This window comes from Homarus americanus, unplaced genomic scaffold (assembly GCF_018991925.1).
Source record: "Homarus americanus isolate GMGI-L3 unplaced genomic scaffold, GMGI_Hamer_2.0 scaffold54443, whole genome shotgun sequence".
Classification (NCBI taxonomy): domain Eukaryota; kingdom Metazoa; phylum Arthropoda; class Malacostraca; order Decapoda; family Nephropidae; genus Homarus; species Homarus americanus.
This window is the reverse complement of record NW_024750852.1, coordinates 6,017,953-6,039,831: the sequence shown is the minus strand read 5'-3', so window position 1 is coordinate 6,039,831 and position 21,879 is coordinate 6,017,953. Positions and strand designations below refer to the sequence as shown.

The 21,879-nt window shown below is 36.4% G+C and overlaps 1 protein-coding gene across 2 annotated transcripts; it reads right to left on the bottom strand.

Annotated features, from left to right (window-relative positions):
• Positions 1–168: 168 nt before the first annotated feature.
• LOC121854356 (mannose-1-phosphate guanyltransferase alpha-A-like) lies at positions 169–19,682 on the bottom strand. Of its 2 annotated transcripts, XM_042348975.1 has the most exons (10): positions 19,573–19,682; positions 15,258–15,456; positions 14,485–14,714; positions 10,703–10,853; positions 9,820–9,918; positions 8,571–8,742; positions 8,319–8,434; positions 8,043–8,191; positions 2,135–2,240; positions 169–496 (listed from the first exon to the last, which is right to left on the bottom strand). In XM_042348975.1, the coding sequence occupies exons 1-9, from the start codon at positions 19,613–19,615 to the stop codon at positions 2,140–2,142; spliced, it is 1,260 nt and encodes a 419-aa protein (XP_042204909.1). In that variant the 5' UTR covers positions 19,616–19,682; the 3' UTR covers positions 169–496; positions 2,135–2,139. The 2 variants fall into 2 exon arrangements, with proteins under 2 accessions (XP_042204909.1, XP_042204908.1); XM_042348974.1 differs by lacking the exon at positions 2,135–2,240.
• Positions 19,683–21,879: the final 2,197 nt, after the last annotated feature.

Below are 21,879 nucleotides of genomic sequence, written 5' to 3'. Positions count from 1 at the left end.
TTGGAATATTATATCACTAGTATCTCTTCTAACACACTTTTATTGTAAATTATATTAATACGTATTCTGTATTGTATAAATTAACCATCAAGTTCAATACAAACATGCCAAAAACAGATCTCAAGTTTTAAAGAATTTAAAGGTAATGAATGGTAAATGAAATAGGGATAACAATTTCAAATTTTATGAAAATAAAGATTTACATCAATTCAATAAATACGTACTGTATATTATTACAAGCTATATAAAAAAAAATCACCATGAGATTTATCTCGGTTAATCTTTAAACAATGTTATTAGAACTGTAGTGAGAAGGAAAACAGTGAACACTTACATATCAAAGAAACTTTACATTGTTAGAAGCACGCGTGAGGAGGTAATCAATCTTTCACAACCTAGAGAATGATCTCGTTCTTGTAGCTCCGTGGAAGGTCTTTGTACGGTAATACGATGGAGTTCAAGACTATCACTTCAGAAGGAACATTTACATTGCATCCTGAAGAGGAAAAGAAAGTTACTATTTAGTTGAACAAAATGTCACTTATTATTAAAGCCTGATCTAACTACAAAAATTTCAATGTTAAACTTTTAAAAAATAACATGCAGCACAATAACAATGAAGCACATCTAATGAAATTTAATGAAGCTCATTTATATTAGCACACTATTTTTAAATTTGGAATACTTGAACTATTAACCTTAAACTAAATTTTAAAATGTTTAATCGCTAAAGCCACCTAAATATGCATGAGTGCATGCATCCATGTACAGCTTGTGTGTGCACATACACCACTGTAATGTTAAAACTGCATTTATGATTTGTATATACATGTGATTCTTCTCATTCACTATTCCTGAAATAGCAACAATAACCACTGTGGCAAGTAAAATACTGATGCTTGTCACTTTTGCAATATCATGCTCCACTGGTGCCTACTAAAATGAAAAAAAAGTCTTACAAGTACAGTACCTACATAATCTAGGTATGTGTTTAGTACAGTGACACCTGCTTAATAAAATTATTTCTTAAAAAATCCTCTTACTAGGCAATTAAGAAAAATAATTTCCTCACTCTTATTTACTACTATGACCTCCAAGGAAACTCAGAGAAATATATGAGCTACTGTAGACTGAATGGCCTCCATATTAGTTTATATATGCTTCAAAGCAGACAACACAAACCAACCAGACTAAACTTTTCCAACCAAGTTTTTCTGGTTAGGTTCAGTTTATAATGTTAAGGTACAATGCAAATGTATTGACAAAACATATGATGAGATATACACTATGCTAAGGCATATAGTGAAAAATCAGGATAATTACCTTTGCACGTTTATTGTTTAGACTAATGACTTGGTACCTATGCATGAAAACCCAGATTCCACCAAAGCTCGGAGGCAGTTAAAACGAAAAAGCCATATAAAAACAGATCTTAACCATGCAAAAGAGTGTAACATGTTGTGTATGCCATGCATGTGACCTGGTAGTTTATCTAAACAACCTCATCCTGTGAGACATGGATGTGGAGCCTGTGGGGAATATTTTGTTGAAATAGCCAATTCCAAATGTAAAAAAAAAATAAATAAAAATAAAATAAAATAAAAATTAATAAAGCACATAACTCAATGTCAGGGAATTGAATGAGGTAAGAAACTGATTAAAGGCCATATCTGGGAACACTATAGGCAAGGAAAAGATGAAAAAGAGCTTATATTTGGCAGAGGTGACAAGGAGTACACAAGAGAGGATAAGGCAGCACTAAAGAAGGTATGACCAAACTGTGATTAGGATTTAGAGAAGCTGAAGACAGTAAGTTCAAGTGGAAGTCTTGAAATGATTTAAACATAAGAGAAACAATGTAGATAGAATATAGGATTATATTGTGAATCAGTTAAGAAATGATTGAGGGAAACTACAGGAATGACTGATAAGACACTGGCAACAGAAATGAAGTACTGGAAAGCAGAAAAGTGCACTATAATAATTAAAGTGTTTCATAAGAGATTCTTGCATGGAACACTCAGCACTTACAGCACACATTGTTAGGGAAAAGTCAATTAGTATGGTATATCACTCCTCAAGGACCCCTTACACAGCATGCTCTCAACTATAACAAGTTAATGCAGTCACTAACACTACTCAAAGAATTATCTCATTTTTGGTGCTAGCTGAGAGTTCTTTGTATGGAAGAACTATGGAGTTTATCACCACCACCTCAGAGGGGACTTTGACATCATTACCTGAAGCAAATGAAAGATAAAATGATGCTTAATGTTTTCAATCTTATAAAATGGATATACAGTACTGTATAATACTAAGCACTTAATTTCAATACAATCCATGTGGCTTAAAACATGCAATTTTTACCAAATACTAAATGTACAACCTGCTATTTAATGAACTTTGGGGACAATAGGTAAAGGGGAAAAATTAGAGATGTACAGAGATCTGAAGTTCTCATTTAAGTACAAATAAATACATGTCAGTTTTATTATCAACCCTATTAAATTTTCAACTCGGTGGGATGGAACAAATGCACCAAGTTTCACAAGAAAATAAATTTACTTGTAATTAACTCATGTGAAGTGTCACAAAATGAAGCATAACTTACATATTATTTGAATGATTTATAAATTCACTTTATTGACTTTCTCAAGAGAAACTCTCTTTATGTGTCTCACTGGCATATCAGAAAAGTGTAGTTATGAATCCTTCATACAATACTTGAATCTCACACAGAACTGCATGCATGCACACACCATGTTCCCACTGTGTAGCTTCCATTGTCACTTAAAATGACACGTTTGTATATCCCAACAACTCGGCTATAAACTCATACACCTTATAAATTCAGCTGCATTATAGCATATAATCTTCACTACTTTAGTATCCATCATTCATTCAACATTATCCTACTAACTCAGTACTGTACTGTATACTTTCTTCTATGAAGCCTCAACATTTAAAAAAAAAAAAATTAGAGGCTATCGCACAGTCTTTGCCCAGTAGAAATGCTTACATAAGCATAAACTGGCAACATGTGTAAACACAGTAACACTTCAGGCCCAAAACAGAAACTTAATAGCCTTTATATTCACAGAAAAACTGGTAACAGGAAGCAGTATTAAGTTGCCTATGATTGATCAATGCATATTACACACTTTATGAATACTAACTAAATGGGAGGCATAAATGGTAATGTAATAATACCTTACATTCTTTTATGAAAGTAGGTGCCCAATACAGAAGGCTCTGGGCTAAATAAAAAAATACTAATGTAAAATTGAAGCCATCTCATGTCTTCCTTTTATCACCTTCTTGGATGTCTTAATAAGTCACACTAATCATAGATTGATCTAAAAAATTAATCAGCTCAAAATCTATAGCTGTAGAAGAGCTACCAACATTCATTTCTTTTATAGTGAAAACAATTGCAATCAGCAGAGTAAAACTTCAAAAGTTGCAGATCTATGTTGTAATACATCAAAACTTTCTTTATGTCTAGCAAACATTTTTCCATTTTCTAAAATTTTTTCAACAATCTAGCATAGAGGGAAAAAAGATTACATAAACACTTTCTCCCACAAATCAATTCTGTTCCTCCTCAATTAAATTTCCTTGAAATTTGTTTCATTTGATTATTCAAATCCTATTGTACAACCTAACAAATGTAAAACATTCATTTTGAATCTTTGCAGTCAAATGCACTTCTTTTTCATTCAGTTTTCTAAAACAAATCCATTTTTTAACTTACAATCCACTCTTAACTAATTAATTCACCATTCCATCCACACCTCTGAACCCATATGCACAGGCATCAATACATTTTTACTTTCTCCTTTGAAATATTTAACCCCTTCAATTTGGTATGCCACTTTTAATATCTTATTTGGCTAATGCTAGAAAATTTTATTCAGCACAGAGTGGGCCCCCTGTGAACAAGGGGTTAGTAAGCTGTCTCCACTAATCCTTCACTAAGGGATGCCACTTTTAATACAGGGTGGCTTTTTTATTTGAAAACCCTAAATAATTCCCATACACTAAAAACTATATCAGTTAAGAACCTAATATTTTGAATAAATGTTGCCTAATGTTACAGGAATACGTAACACGATCCTGAGAGTTATCAGGTATCATGTGACTCATCAGTGGTGTTAAACCCTTTTCAATCAGTCATGAAGGGTCAAGACGTACCCGGCGCTCCTGTTATGTAGACCCATACCAACTCCCTCCCTTGAACCCTCATCCCCACCAGTGTTGAACAGAGGTGAACAGCAGTGAACAGTGAGAACAGCCAATGAGAACTCAACAGTAACAGCTGAGTCGTACCAAAGTTAACCTTCACACAGCGAGGTCCCAGATACCCAGTGATAACTGCCCGTGAGACCCAACAACAACCAGCGTAATCCGTATACGATAGGAAGGCCTGGGTCCACACCTCACTCATATAACACCATCTGTGAGGGAATTACTACACCACGTCAGGCCCCTCATAACACCATCTGTGAGGGAATTACTACACCACGTGATGCCCCCTATAACACCATCTGTGAGGGAATTACTACACCACGTCAGGCCCCTCATAACACCATCTGTGAGGGAATTACTACACCACGTCAGGCCCCTCATAACACCATCTGTGGGGGAATTACTACACCACGTGATGCCCCTCATAACACCATCTATGAGGGAATTACTACACCACGTAAGGTCCCTCATAACACCATCTGTGAGGGAATTACTACACCACATGAGGTCCCTCCTAACACCATCTGGGAGGGATTTACTACACTAAGTGTTTGCTGTTCAACACCTACATTAATCTGTATGTTCACTGTATGTTCCTTTACCATTCTCTAATGAAGACTTTTGTTAAACCACCAATGTACATAATAAGGCATTTATGTCCAATGTATATTTTCAGCCTTCGGGCTGTAGAACTTTTTCAATAAACCGTTAATTATTATTATTAATACTACTATGAAAGAAAGTGTATTTCTTGTCGAACATTACATCAAGAATGCATCCTTTAGGGAATGTCAAATTACATTTAAAAGTCACTTTAGTGGTCGTACAAAACCTTCAAAATCAGTGATAGGTAAATTGGTGAGGCAGTTCAGAGGTAACAGGCTGCACGAAAGCTAAAAAACACATGCACCAGCCAAGTGTATTACACCGGAGAAAGTGGATGAAATGAGGGAAAGAATGGAAGCAATTCCGAAAAAATCTCTAAGACGTTTAGCACAAAAAGCTCACTGTTCATATACCAGTGCAAGCAAGGCAGTCAAGACACTTTATACCTACAAAATTTATACAGGGCATCTGTTACATTCCCCCCAAAATACTTATGTGTTGGAGAGCATGCTGTGAAGAATAAATTTGTACTTGCAACATGATGGACACTTTCGGTACTTCATTTAAGGAAATCAATTGTGTGGATCATGTCATGTCTTTCTGTAACATTAGGCTACATTTATGCAAAATATTAGGTTCCTAACTGATATAGTTTTTAGTGGATGGGAATTATTTAGAGTTCTAAAAAAAAAAAAAAAGTTTTTTTTTATTTGGCTAATGCCAGACAATTTTACTCAGCACAGAGCAACCCCTCATACACAAGGGGTTACCTTCTCCTTGACCCCTTTGTACTTCCCACCATTCCTTTATTTTACAACTTTCCTACCTCCATCCTCACTATCCTTTATTCTCTTGTTCATTTCTTTCCTCGACCCCTTTGTTTAACAAACGAGTTTCTTCACTCTACAAACATCCAGATTTCATCATGAAGATCCTATTTTCTTCTCTTATTCTCATTATTCATTTGCACGAGAAGTTTCTACATTCACAACTTCATTCTGTCTTCTATTGTTCTTGCAGTTACGGAAGGTTTAATTGTTGTCACAAGCAACTTTTTATAACTAACAAAGAAGAACCCCTGAGAGGAGGTGTAACCCAACACAGTGTATCCTAAGGGATGTTAGAGACAAGTATTAATGAACTGACACAGCTTGTCTAGCACCAAAAAGATTGCAGTGTATACAAGAGATTTCAGAAGACAACAAAGCTTGCCTGAGATGCATTTATTTCACCATGCACTTTCTTTGAGAGGGGAAGGGGGGATGTGATTGTATGTCATCAACTGACCATTCACATCAAGTTTGCTGACTAACAAATTGCAATACTACTATAATGTAAAATTGACCTTCAATTACATTAATCGAGTTCTAAGTCACAGTTATTTAGTTCTCTGGGAGGTGGCAAGGTGTTATTTCATGATCAAGCACATAAAGTTTGCTGACTGTATCAAGTTGTATTAAAATAGAACTACAATAACAATAGAAGCAAAGTTGAACATAAAATTTATGACCATTACAGATTTTTTCCAAATAAGGTCAATGTGACCCTGTTTTCCGAGATATATTGAGTACTACAGGTATTAGATAATTATTACCATGGAACTTAGTAAATAGCATTTTCCAATGTATAAGCAAAGTTGGACAAACCCTAAAATTCTCAAAAAACAGATCCTATTGACCAATTTTAAATAGGAGTTGCCCCCTTAAATAATGTCACTGGATGATATTAACCATAACTAACATGTTGCTTTGCTTTGTAACCAAAGTTGGATATAAAATTCAAAACTAATTAACCCCTTCACTATAGGTATGCCACTTTTAATATTTTATTTAGTTAACACCAAACGATTTTCTCTGCACAGGGAGGACCCCGTACTCAAGGAGTTAACTGCTGATGGCTATAACACTGCCAGTCAGCCATTAACCTTTTAAATCCTTTGTGCAGGTAAGCTGAACAATATCTTTGTCATCCTAAAAAAAATGCATTTAAGAAAACAAAATGCTTAAAAATTTAATTTATAATGAAAACCTAAACACACTGAACTCGAATAAAAGTAATGTATAATATACCAAAATATACAAATAAAACGTGAACAACTGATATTAGAAAGGACAAAACTGAGAAAACTCTGAAATCCTAAATAGTACCTGTTCCATTCATTCCATCCCTAGGTACATTACAATATGTGCATAAACAAAATCACTAACTGAATGATGGGGTTGGATTTGACTATCCACTGAGTGGTAAGGTAACTGAGGTGGTTTTAAACTCTAAAGACTCCACTGCTGAAGACTTTACTAAGTTAATCTGTATCATGATGCCTCCCTCTGCATTCACAGCTGAGTAGCGCTTGTAGAATCTTCCCCAAACAGCTCAATTACCAATGATCCCCTCATCTCCAGTGTTAAAAGATTGAACAGAAATATAAACAAATGCTCATGATATCTGTAAGTTGGTGTGACTATTAAATAAGTGAATTAGTTGCTACTCGCTAGCACCGAGACAAATGGTAAGTGTTAGGTGCTTCATCAAGTACTCATGAGTGATGGTAGAAATAGGAAAGACAGACGGGGGAAAATAATAAAGCGAAAAAATCTGAAGGAGTGTGTGGGACCTGACTCAGAATGCCACAGTATATTTAAATTTAACATTTTTGCACCCCTATTCAATATTTGCAAAGCATGTCCCACTTATTTGCAAAAAAAAATTTACAGTACCCTACAGCAATATACTTTCAAACTGGGCTGGCTAGCCGCAGCCTTCATATTCCGACGTAAGGCCTGTTTCACTTAGGTTTTGTGTTTATTCAAGACATTTTCAGGTCATGAGACCCACTAATCCCCACCTAAGAAAGGGTGACTTGACATTCCATCAGAAGGTCAGTAATATGAGACCACTAATCCCTCACCCTACCTCCACCTGACATTAAGTCAGGTCAGGTCAGGTCCCCACCAAAATATATATATATATATATATATATATATATATATATATATATATATATATATATATATATATATATATATATATATATATATATATATATATATATATATATATATATATATATATATATATATATATATATATATATATATATATATATATATATATATATATATATATATATATATATATAAAATACTGTAGATTACATATACAAAGCCTCACCTGAACAAATTACTCACCAAGGATAGTAATGGAAGGATTTAATTTGCCTTCAAGATTGAAGAGAGGAACATTGTCCATCTTTGCAAAAGGTTTGTTTGGGTTTGGGTCACACGGTGTGCCTTCTAAACGCGTCCAAGCCCCAACATTTGAATTCCAGCCAACGACTCTAGAAATTAAACTCTTTATGAGCACAATATTAAAGAGAAAAGGTCATTTCTGTGTATCAATTACCATCATATTATACCTCACTAATGAAAAGCGAAATACGCAGACAAACTAGATACTGTACACACGTGTAGAGGACACAACTGTGTTCCTGAATGGTGGTGTTGCCCAGGATAATAGATTCTCGTATGCGAACTCCAGCACCTATTACTGCATTCTTGCCAACACTCACATTAGGACCCAACTGAAAATGGGAGCAACCACTTAAAAGACCATGAAATTAAACAAATCATTAAATAAAAACCAAAAGAAAAGTTAAAAGAATCAGATATGCTCCACCTAGCGTGTAATCTAAAATGTTAACAGAAACTAAATCTTACCAAGGCTGATGGATCAACAGTTGCTGTGGGATGGATATAAACATCATCAATGATGGTTGGTTTATCAGGCCCATTTGTTGCTAGACGTTCCTTCTTAGTTTTATGATAAAGCTGAAGGTAATGGCGATTGGCATATATAGCAGAACCAGCTGTTTTTATCTGGGACCACCACCTACAGGGATACAAAATCTTCTGAGTGAAGTTGAATAACATACAGGTTATTAAGCATGAACTCTAATCAGCTTAAATTTTACATTTATAACTATTATACTGTATCCTACTGATCTGCATTGAAGTACTGTACTGTACAGCATAGTATTAACCATTGTCTCCTTAATGTTTAATATTTACAAGAAAAGATTCACCACTGAAATGCAATAGTTGTGGTGCAACTCTATTCCACTTTTTTTTGGGGGATTAGCCCACCCGGGCACAGGTCACTGACACACATCAGGGGCGGGGAGAATATTATTATTATTATTATTATTATTATTATTATTATTATTATTATTATTATTATAATAATAATAATAATAATAATAATAATAACAACAACAACAATAATAATAAAAAAAAAATAATAATACTACAAAAATTAAAAATATATCAAGAGTGAGAAATGATATACAATATGCATGTTGTGCTGTCAATATTAAGAGAAAAAATTGAGACCCTGCAATTGAGTGTAAATGAGGCAGAAAGTCAGATCAGCAACCTGGGACTTGGTCACAATTTTTGTGATGCAATATGGCAGCAGGGTCTACCATTAGACAACACATTATGCTTCCAATACCTTTCAAGGCGGTAGTACCTCCCTGTTTGATAGCTGCCTACTACCTGTTGTCTGGGATGGTAAATGCTTTTAATCATTGTGTAGACACACACACATATACTGTACAATACAGGTAAAGGAAATTACTGTCTCTAAAACGAATGGCTCCCTATTCCGGCCGCAAAAGTGCCATCAACTTTAAAACTACCCTTAGACATTCTTGGGTACATCCAGGGTGTCATCCGCAAATTAAAATTCTGCAAATTTGAAATTACAAGTCATATGAAGTGAACTGAAGCCTAGAGGTTAAGGAGCAAAGACAAAAATTTCATGATCAGATTGGCTAGTGAGTTGAGAAAAAAACTGTTGACAGACCAGGACTACCTACAAAAGCTGTGACACTGCAATATGACTACTGTACAGTATAAATGCCAACATTATCCTATTCAACTTAATCATAATACAGCTGCTACTAACCTGTCATTGTTATACACATAGGCTTGGCCAGTTCCGGCAATTGGCATGAGGATATCTTGCTCCAACTGAATGGTTTCTGTGCCCTCAGAATCATCACAGCTAAAAAGAGGTCATAGAAGTTACCGTCATTATCAGTTGAGTGAAAATAGTAGGGTTAATGTACACAAAATAAGGGCAAAATTAATAATGAGTCATTTAAAAAAGTTAATTATAAACAGGAAGTACAAAGTAATCCTGCCAATAAGAGTTTAATGCATATTATTAACCCATTTGCTGCAACTATTATAAGTACAGTATGGTTACTAACTTTTTTCCATTCCGTACAGTTGATAACTACTGCACAGAACTGTTCTTCATTCGCCGATGTTACTAAAAATAGATTCGAGTCAATGTGGCAACACGCGGCATTAACGTCGGAACAGAGGACAAACATCTCAATAGAAATATATACGTACTGTAGTTCATATATTGACAGTTGTTATATTTTAATGCATTTTTTCTATGTTTTTTAATGAGTAAAATAATAATTGCAGCAATGTTGATTTGAAATTTATTATCGGGGGTAACAAGTAAACAGAGCTTTGTTTGTCCTCCGTACCGCTACCATGTGATCACCCAGAAGTTCGCCTACAACTGCAACGTCAATGACTATACTATAGAGGTTCTTGCTTTTCAAATTATTGCAAGGTGTTGAACTGTGAATATTAGCAGTTTTCTTATCTAATGACCTTTATCTCGAACTCTTTGTTAAAACTCGTAGCACAAACTTAGATGTGTTGTGGGATTGACATTTAAAACTAGTTACACCTTTAGCAACATTCTAGTTCCCCTTTTCATGTTTTACCTCATCTCTACCTGTCTTTGACAAGATCTGTTTTCTTACCTATAAAAGTCTTGCCTGGAGTTGAAAATTTCTCCAACTCGCTTGAAGATATCAGGAGAACAAATATAAACACCACAGTTGATCAGGTTGGATACAAAGGTGGAAGGCTTCTCAACATAATGGAGAATTTGATGGGTTTCTTTGTCTTCAACTGAAATTCGAGAAAATAAACATTTACTGGGTACAATGATAAGAACAAATGCACTCTAAGACCAAAATTACAAAAATGAACCAATTCTTACTGACCTTCACAAAAACATTCTTTAAACATCTTTATACTGTATATCAAATTTTTATTCTTGCACGAAGCTTCCTCAAAACCATATAGCATTGGAAAATGGTTCAAAAAATAATAATAATACATGTAACCCCTTGTAATAACTGATAATGATTTATTATTACGCTTAAGATATTCATCTCAATTATCAGCATTAAGACAACATCCCTGTATACCTTATATTTAAATTACTAAACCCAAATACTAAGACAATGTATTAACCTACTTCAGAACACCAAGTGATGGTGTTGAAATATAAGATATTTACATCTCTACAACAATATCAATACTTATTGTTCAAACCATTTGATCATCTATACAGTATATATTTAGTAGAAGCAAAGTGTCTGGAGTCCACACTATTGATACTCTTGGGTTTAGGGAGGTACACTCCAGCAAGACGCTAGGAGTCTGGCTGGATACTCACCTCACCAGATTACACCACACAAGAGATAATTGTATGTGATGAGTCACAGCAAGCTTGCTATTTGAGATAAAAGGTGGGGTTTGTTGCAATAGCATTGTAAATAAATTATCTCCCAACAGGTTTACATGAGTAATCATGATAAAATTATTATTTCTATACGTATGCACGAGTAGAACAGAAATTTTTTTTTTATGCTCAATGAAAACGCCATCTGCATATACCGTACATGTATGGTAGTAACTCAAAACAACACACATGGCAGTCAGCTGTGGTCTAAGAGAGATGGTAACATATGTTGCCATTGTTACGCACACACACACACCCATACACAATCGCTCAGGGTGATTGCAAGCAAGCAAGCAGAAATTGCCTGGCTCGGGCATTCAAACATGGCATGGGTGTGTGTGTGTGTGTTTGGTGTATCTCCCTCGGGGCTCCCTCTCTCACTTCCTCCTATGCTTTCCCACTTTCTCTCTTGCTTTCCAATCCACTCTCTTGTTTTTTCATGCTCTTTCCCACGTTTTAACCCTCCCACTCTCACTCTATCCCATATCCTTGACTTCCCTCTCCCACACTCCCCTCTTACAAACTCATACACTCTCTCCTCTCCCACATTCCTACCCTCACCTCTCCCTTCCCTCCCCACACTTTCCTACCCTCTTCTCTTCCACACACTGCATCGCAGCTCAGCTGGGAGGTGCTGCCTCTACCGACCGATCCTTAGCAACTGTTGCTAAAGGTCAGTCGGCAGAGGCATACGACACAAACCCCCTCCCCTGCTCAGTACATGTGGCAACTGAGGCCGAGCGAGGCGTGGATGAAAGTATCTCTCCCAACCATATGCTCCTACCCTCCATGCATCTTCTTTTTTTTTAGCCAAGCACGTAAAGTTGAATGCGTTTAAGATGCGACACGACTGTACATTACTTTATACCTTCGTTATTTCATGTGATTGCAATATGAACTTTATTCCATTATAAAGTGTACATATTTAGCCAAAATATTAAGAAAACAAAATTTATGGAAACATTATTTAGCTATACCATTTCCATGCTAACCTGGCCCGTAAGCCACGCCCCTCTTCTATACTAATAGCTGATTGGTTCATAGAAAATTCAAACACAAATGTGTTTACAATTGGTAAGCAGACCTGTTATTATCTAAAATAATGTTAAATATCTGGACTGTCAAAATGCAAATGATTTCAAGGCATTATCACTTCAAAGAGGATGTTTGAAAATTGTAAATATTTATTATAAAAGGTTGATATAAATGTGGGCTTATATACAAGTAATTATTAGAATTTTTTAATTGCCTGTATGTTGGCCTGGCGAGTTATTGCTAGGCATTAACATACCTAGGTATAAGCTAGGCATTGCATTCTGGACTATATGACAAAAACCAGTTTTTTAGAAAAAAAAATGGCCTTTTTCCTCCGAGTGCAAAAATTAATTGTACATATTGAGTCGTAGCAAGCTTACTTTTGTAAAGGTCGGGTTTGTTGCATTAGCATTGTAAATACATTATCTACAAATAGTTTTAAATAGGCAATCACAATACAGTAAAATAATTAAAGCTGTATGTAAGCACGAGTATAACACAAATTGTAGTGCATGGCAGCCAGTCAAGCTACGAAATTAACACGAGATAATTGTAGATTACTGGTTAAAAATAATGAATAAAAATATTACATAAAATTTTTCATGAAAATAAATTACTGTACTTTCTGTACTTACACGTTGTTAGATGCTGGAGCACTTGGCAATGTTCCTCCCCCCTCCCCACCACCCTTTTCCCCTCCTCCTCTGTGCCCACAGTGCCGTACTTATCCTGAACGAGGCAATTAAATCTAGGTTTAGTGGGAGTACGGGTAGTGTCACTTGTGAGGGAGATGAACAGTCACGAGGTAAGCCACGCTTACCAAATGTGCAACACTTTTTATTTTTACTTTTAGCCATAATGACATTCCGGGCAGTTCCTTTCGCACTAGGACTGCTTGTTGACAGGCTAGACAAACTATCACTTGCACTAGAAGGGCCAGGGACACATGGAGAGGCCTCAGGAGGCACCACACTACCATCATGAGGTGTAATCTCCTTGTATTTTTTTCGTTTTTCCACCCCTCCACCTTCGCCAGCAACACGAGGCATGGTTCAAAACTATCACAACACTATTCTCAATAAATGAAATCACTGTGATGAACAAGAAATCAGCACAAGCCACGAGCAATTGGTGGAAAATGTAGGTCAAGGTTACGTCCTGTGCTGTTGAATCACATAGGGCGACTGGTGTGGTCACTCGCATAACCTTAGAGGTAGTCTACATAGGTGCCAGATCACACCGACGTTGCCAAATGTGCATCTTACCTATCTAGCGTTCATACGCAAACATAAACTTATTGTAATTTACGAGTTCATATGCAAATTTGCGTATGAAAACCCTAAAGCGATAATTTAGATCATATGCAAATTTGTGTATGAAAACCCCAAGAATGTTAAAATGACAATGAAACCAATGACAACCACAATTATGAAGCTAGATTGCTACTCTCACTAAAGAATGTGAACAGTGAGAAAACACAAAGAAAATTAAAAGAACTACAACCATGATACCAGTATATCTATCATTAGGAATAAGAATTACATAAGGTAAGATAAAAATTACTCAAACAAATCAAGATTAGATGCACATTAACCATCAACAGATTCATTTTCACTAATAATTTAATGGCATATGAATTTACTTGCTTAAGAGAGTTGTCATTTCAATATAGTACAGTACAGTATGTATTACAAAGTCTTTTGAGGTAAAAATAGAGATTTAGAAAGGCTAACCAATTATATGTATCTATAAAAATAATCCAAATTTATCTTTTACAATGGAAGCACAGAGGCATTGAGCCACATGAGGAGCACTGAATTATTAAATACTGCTTGCATTCATATCAACACTGCTAGCCACCATATATACTGTACTTGTACAGCACTTGATTCTACTAGTAACATATCTACCTTGCATTATACTAAAACTTACACTTTAGGGCAGTAAAGACAATGAACTGCAAATGACAACACATACCAATACAGCCATACATAGTGGACTGCTGTCGTGTAGCTTCTGTGCCCATAATGGTGATGAGTGAAGGTGTTGAGAGACTTGTATGGAAATCTAGCATTTCCTGAAGAGGAAAATCTCCACACACATCCCCATTAAGTACAAAGAAAGCATCAGGATTTCCTGAACTAATCTGATCTCTGAAGTGATAGATGCCCCCTGCTGTACCTAAGGCTTGGTACTCTTGAAGATACCTGGAAAATTTAACTACTGTATTATCAATAAACTAAATACATCAGAACAGTATGCTGAACAATCATCCCTCACTAAAGCAAATATTTTAAAGACAATATTCAGAGACACAGTTGATTCATGATGAAAATTTAACTAAACCAAATCAAGCACTCAAGCTCCAAGCATGTTCATGATCAGAGGTCTCTTAAATTCATGTTACATATGCCCTTTCTTCCTGGAACACAACCAGGCAAGCACTGGCATACCCCGCTCTACGTAGAACAACATGTTAAGCAACAAAACATGCTTTCCCATTGAAAAGCGTGTATATTGTACAGTCTGTACTAGAATTTTACTTGTCCGTAAAATTTAATGACAAGTCAATGAATCATATATTGCCACAAAGAACTATCATAAGCTGGGCAGAAGTACTGTATTGTACACTAAACAGATAGAAATAATGTACAGTTCTCATACATTTGGGCAAACTGTACCTCCATGCTTTCTTAAATTTAATAAACCAGACTTAAACAATTAGTACTTTACATACAATTAAAGGATACCTGATTCTAATTTTGTAGGCAGCAATCATGTCTGCCACAAACTGCTGCAGTTGCTGTGCAGGAAAGTAACCAAGAAGTAAAACTTCCCGTATATCAGGCACAGCAGCGCATGCTTCTATGTGGTGCTGGACCATGGGCAGGCCAGCCACCGGAAACAGAGGCTTGGGAACATCCAGTGATAAAGGTCGGAATCGAGTGCCTGTAAAATACATATGTACATTCAAGTTGTACTTAAAAATATCAATAAGAAGAATGAACCTGAGGCCAATAAACCAAAATATGAGTTCCATGAAATACTGTACCTGACCTGTTCTGTACTTATATCTGCATACGTACCTAAAAACCATAAACATAAATTATCACATACCCTGTACATAAAGGGTACCACTGACCCTAAGAGATCAAACCCAAGATAAGGACACAATTAGAAATACTGTACAAGGGAGAAGCATGGCTGCTCAGTTTGGTAGATGTATGCCAAGACCGGCACAGTGCATAACTGACTTAACAGTATAGTACTGACCACATACCCACAGCGCAGGTATAAAAATTACCATACGCCCTACCTAAAATACAGTTACCAGAAGAAAAAAATAGGTTCTTGGCTCATCTTTAACATCTGTCAATTTAGAATAAGACAAGAATTATCCACATTAATGAATATCATACAATACTACATACATCAAATCATGCCAGAGGCTTTCACACCTTTCATATAGTTCAATGTGTGACACATTAATCTACCTTTGCTTATCTAAATTAAAAATTCTTCTAAGAAAAATGCTATACTGTAGATGGAAATAATTTTTTTCACAGTTTTTCTAGCTGCATCATCCCTTTAACCCACTTGCTGCTAAGATGACATCCCCTTAACCACTAGCTGCTAAGATGACATCCCTTTAACCCACTTGCTGCTAAGATGACATCCCCTTAAACCACTAGCTGCTAAGATGACATCCCTTTAACCCACTTGCTGCTAAGATGACATCCCCTTAACCACTTGCTGCTAAGATGACATCCCCTTAACCACTAGCTGCTAAGATGACATCCCCTTAAACCACTTGCTGCTAAGATGACATCCTCTTAAACCACTTGCTGCTCAGATGACATCCCCTTAACCACTTGCTGCTAAGATGACATCCCCTTAACCACTAGCTGCTAAGATGACATCCCCTTAAACCACTAGCTGCTAAGATGACATCCCCTTAAACCACTTGCTGCTAAGATGACATCCCCTTAAACCACTTGCTGCTAAAGGTGGGCACTTTCCTCCCTACATGTTGCCCGCTGGCCTGACGGCCAAGGAAGCAGCAGGACTTCGCCTGTTGCAAGAAATGGATGACGGTTTGGTGGAGAGCTTTGCTGGCTGGGTTAGTGCTCAAATGAGCTTCATATTAAATGTTGAATATTCAAGTAAAAATTTAAATAAATCCCGAAACAATAATAATTTAAAATATAAAACATAAAATGGTGACATGTTTCTATTATACATCACTTTAAAACTGCTTTAGTATTATTAAACAATTATTCAGGGTCTTTTTTGACCAGCTAGTTCCCACTACTTGCAAACAACTTCACGACACACCCAATGTCTTTTCTTTAAATTTTGCAGACGCTTCACTTGCTTCAGCAATTGAAGAACTATAGCACAATCCTTCAAGGCTTCAACTATAGTAACAGGACCCATGGCGAACCCCGTCTCGACTCTTTGTTGGTGTTTTCGTTGTGTTTTGGCAGACGCGCCAACAAAACATCCCAGTGTGATGCAAATGTCTCTGTTTAGAGGTCCGGACCATGTTTGCCCAACATGTTGGGAGGAAAAGTGCCCTCTAAACCATTTGCTGCTAAGACGATATCCCCTTAAACCACTTATTGCTACCCTCTCTAAACTAAAAAGATGATTCAAAATCCTTAAGGCATCTCTGAATTGTAGCATTTTGATTTAAATCCAGTACAGTACAGTACTCTACTGTAATGCCATAATTAAATTCCTTTGACAATTTTACCAATACCATCACTCACAGCAAGACGGGATCCATATACACCCACTCTCCATATTGATATTGCATCTCAATTTAACTAGTTTAACATTACTGTACCTCTCACCATGAGGTGATTGGGTAAGACGATAAGACGACTGCATACTGGATAAACATTGTCCACATAGATAATGTATCCTGGTGGAAAAGCATGAGAGAACCCTGGCACTGGTGGGTTCTACCAAGGGGCACCTGGAGTGATGACCTTGTAGATCGCTCCAAGGCTCACAGGTCATAAATATAACATAACATCTATGGCATTTCAAGGAGTGGAGAAACCTGGATAATCAACACTTGGCTCAACAACTACATGTATTCAGTGATACTGCCACAAACAACATTCAAAATACCCTACAAGCAAGGAATTCCTATTAGGATTCAACATCACTAATTCATAAAGAACTCACCAGTATAGAACCATGGAATGATATCTGAGGGAAGTAACAAAGCTTTTTTTATTATATTTCACATAAGGTTTCTAAAAAATATTATATCTTTGATAAATATAAATTTCACTTCTATTATAATGAGACAACAATACAGTAATAAAAAAACTGCTTTACAAATGTTATTAAAAAATTAAATGCTCTAAAGACAAAGGGATTATTTTATGTCTGAAAAAGATAAAGAAACATGTAATATTAATGAGACAGCTTTATGGAAGTACAGTAAAAAAAATAAGTACTTTAGTGCGTATTATTCTGCTTAACATCATCAATCATTATATAATAATAATGGCCCGAGTTGTGACTGGTAAACAAGGACCAGGAAGCATGACTACAACATTTTATTGTTGGCATTTCCTATTCTTAAAACAAAAGGAGCCACAGCCATTAAACAATTAGGTTAATATTGACGACTGACCCGCTGACAAGCTATTTGTTTTGGTATTTATTTTCTTATTATATTTTCATCAGAGTACTGATATGATAAGCATTTCTTGTGCAAATGCTTCATTTGGTAGATATTTAGGCACCTAAGGTGCATACAACTTTGTATTCCTGGCGGTAATGCGGCAGGTGTTAAGTTATGCTAGATTTATGTTAAGGCTAGGTTAGGTTAAGGCTAAGTAAAAAAAAACATAAAAAAAATCCACAAACTTCGAGTGTCCTCTATAAAACACAAAGTGAAATTACGACATTTTAGGTTAGGTTAGATTATAAAAAAAATTGCACAAACTACGACAGTGTCCTCTATAAACAGTGAAATTGCGGTGTTTTCATAATCATTTATTATGCAAAATCGCCGGTGGGTCAGTTGTCAATAATAACCAACGAATATTTACCCATTTTAGTTTGCACATGAATTGCATAGTGTTTTATCGAGTGTACAAGTTCTGAATGGTTCCATTAACATCAAATATCCACTACACTATTTCCTACTACAGTACTGTACTTATAACTCAGCAAACCTTAGTCATATCATTATTAACTATGCAAAATGTAAGAACAGGTGTTTACATATGACACTCAAAACGACATGTTTACCCAATATTTTCGAAGGTATAATTATTCTAAATAGTAATTAGATCCTATAAGAAGGGCATTCAGATATCTAGACGGTCCGTTCCTCGTAACGAACTTAAGAGTGAGGTGCATCCCCATCTGGGGTACTGTCACCCCGTCTGGTCCCCGAGATATACTAGGGACTGTCAGTTGGTTGAAAATGTTCAAAGGAGGGCCACCAGAGTAGTGCCAGCACTTTGGCACCTCAGCTACCCTGAGGGATTAGAGCGCCTGAAATTGCCTAGCTTATACTACAGACGGGCAAGGGGGGCCTAACTGAGGTGTAAAAACATCTCAAAGGGCACTACTCAATCGAGAGCCCTTACCTGGAGCTGGCAAACGCTCGCCCCACAAGAGGACACAGCTCAAGGTTGAAGAAGCCGCAAGTCCAGAAAACCGAGGGGTAATTTTTTCGGAGTGAGAATTGTGAACTCTTGGAACAATCTGCCGGATAGTGTTGTGAGGTGTGAGCTCATTCAAGACCAGACTTGACCAACACTGGAGCAGGTTCAAGTACATTCAGGAGCCGGTGCGTGCTCATTACTTGCCAACAGTACGTAACAGAGACGTTACTGATCGCCCAAACAGCTAAGAAGCCGATCAGTGGTGAAGAGGATAAATGTAAAAAATAAAAGTATACTTATTACTTCTCATCACAACTTGCTGACGCCTTCAGAATCGTTGTTTAAGTTGTTCTTCCATTTGCACCTAAATCATTTATGACACTCATCATTGTTTAATTCACTCACTTAAAATGTATTCAAAACTCACCTTTTTGTGGTCCACCAATGAGAATAACAGCCTTAAGCATCATGTTGAAGTGAAGATCCAAAAGTTTACCTGACACGTCAACTACACCTGCTGTCTTCACCTCAGTCTGCCTGAAACGCGAAAACAAAACAACTGAATTGAAATAGCCTTCATGAACATAGTGTACAGTATATTAATGTTAAGAGGATATATTTCTTACTCGTGTATGTTATTTGAAGTTCCATATCAGAATTTGGTATTTTCATTGAACAATTATAAGGACAAAAGCAATACACGAGTTCAAATGTAGTGAATATTATGTTTATTTATAATTTCACAATAAACATAGATTTTAATATGAAACTTCAAATCACAAATACTGCTAAAAATATATTCTTAAAGCAACCAGATTATATTAATTAAGACGTTTTCATTTAAAATGTTTGTTTACTTTCGAATTTCTGCATCAAGAGAATCCTTGCCTAGCTTATACTACAGACGAGCAAGGGGGGGGGGGGCTAGTTGAGGTTTATAAGCCTCTCAAGGGGCACTACTCAGTCGAGTGTCCTTACCTGGAGCTGGCAAACGCTCGCCCCACAAGAGGACACAGCTCAAGGTTGAAGAAGCCGCAAGTCCAGAAAACCGAGGGGTAATTTTTTCGGAGTGAGTGTTGTGACGGCACCGAGTGTGAGCTCTTTCAAGACCAGACTTGACCAACACTGGAGCGGGTTCAGGTACATTCAGGAGCCGGTGCATGCCCAGTACTTGCCAACAGTGAGTGACAGAGACGTGACCGATCGCCCGGGCGGCTAGCGAGCCGATCAGTGGTGAAGAGGATAAAAGTAAAAGTAAAAAAGTAGAGTGAAGTGCTTCCCCATCTGGAGTGACAGGTACAGATGATGATTTCGTGCCATTAATCACCACACACTCCTTGCGGTTGTAATGACCACACCAGTTAACGTAAAATTAGACAATTCATATTACGCTCAATAGCCCACAAAACACGTAGCTATACTTTCTTTATTTGAGTTCTCCGTCGAGGAGTCCGTTTTCTCATCGCTTCAGGAGGCCTGAGTCCTCGGTTTTCTCTCAATCTTTGAATGCATCCCGGACTTCATTATTCCTTAGTAATGGCAGACTTTGTTTAAGTTCAGCTCAGATAGCTAATATTGTAATTACTGCTAGCCTGCACTAGGGAACCAAAAGTTAATAGTCACTGAAAACAATTTCCTCTCTAAGTGCCATGTTCTAATACACTAGAAAGTTCTAAGAATTTGTTAAAGATAACATTTGAGGATGTATTCTATTCTTTATTGGTCATACTGGCTTTTTTGGGCAAAATTTCCATAAATCACTTTTGTTGTAACTGTGTTCTGGTAGCCAGTAATATGAAAGTCCTGCTTAACAGCAAATCACAGAATATGAGCCAAGTATGAGTTAATTTAGTGTATTCAAGTACAGCGAGAGAATGAAGTAGCTTCCCAGCTTTGGCCGAGGCGTAATGAAATCTGACAACCCAACACAGTGAATGGCGTCCCCCTTCCAAGGTTCCACAGGCCTGCCAATAATTTATGAGCGCCATACATGCAAATGTCGAATGGCTTAACCATTCTGCGATGTATTCATCAAAACCCTGGGAAGACACTTCATTCTCACTGTGCCTATAGTTTCATTAATAAAGTTGATCAATATATTATATGTATTTTTTTTTCAACTTAACTAGTACAGTACTGTACATACTGTATTTGAAGTCAACATATGAGTTAATTTTTTATTATTCCTTAATTTACTACGTAAATATTGTATGTAGGAATCGATTAGGCTACAAAACAAAGGGTCTATAGTTATATTTATGATTTGCCTGATGGAAAATTATAAAGATCCTGGTAAAACTATTAAACACCAAGAAAAAATGGTCGATTGTTTTAACCAGTGTACTGCACTGAAACTACAAAAATCTTCATGAATTTGTAGTGTAGAATCCGCCCCGAAGTATAAATGAAAAACAGAGATACGCTTCCAAGATGACTGTGAAGATTTCCAAAAAGATATGTAGATCTCAAGTAAGGAAACCTGAACCCAATATTTCTGAACCCAAATAATACAGGGTGCTCTAAATCATTATCTGATCCATTTTAAAATTAAAAAAAAAATTAGATAGAATATGCCAGTTTTATTATACAGTGCTGTGCTGTACTTGACAAACAACTCATGTTTTTGTTTTTGTCCTAGTAACTTCCATATGTGCACTGTGCTCTATCTGTAGTTTTATTGAGGTAATTAAGTTTTAAAATGGGTCAGATAATTAATGGATATTCTGTATAATCC

Excerpts from the sequence above, each read along its gene's own strand:
- LOC121854356 (XM_042348975.1), bottom strand. The coding sequence starts at position 19,615 with ATGATGCTTAAGGCTGTTATTCTCATTGGTGGACCACAAAAAG. Across the intron at positions 14,715-15,257 it reads GCCTACAAAATTAGAATCAG|GTATCTTCAAGAGTACCAAG; the intron begins GTATCCTTTAAT and ends TAAATTTTCCAG. Across the intron at positions 8,743-9,819 it reads TATGTGTATAACAATGACAG|GTGGTGGTCCCAGATAAAAA; the intron begins GTTAGTAGCAGC and ends GTATCCCTGTAG.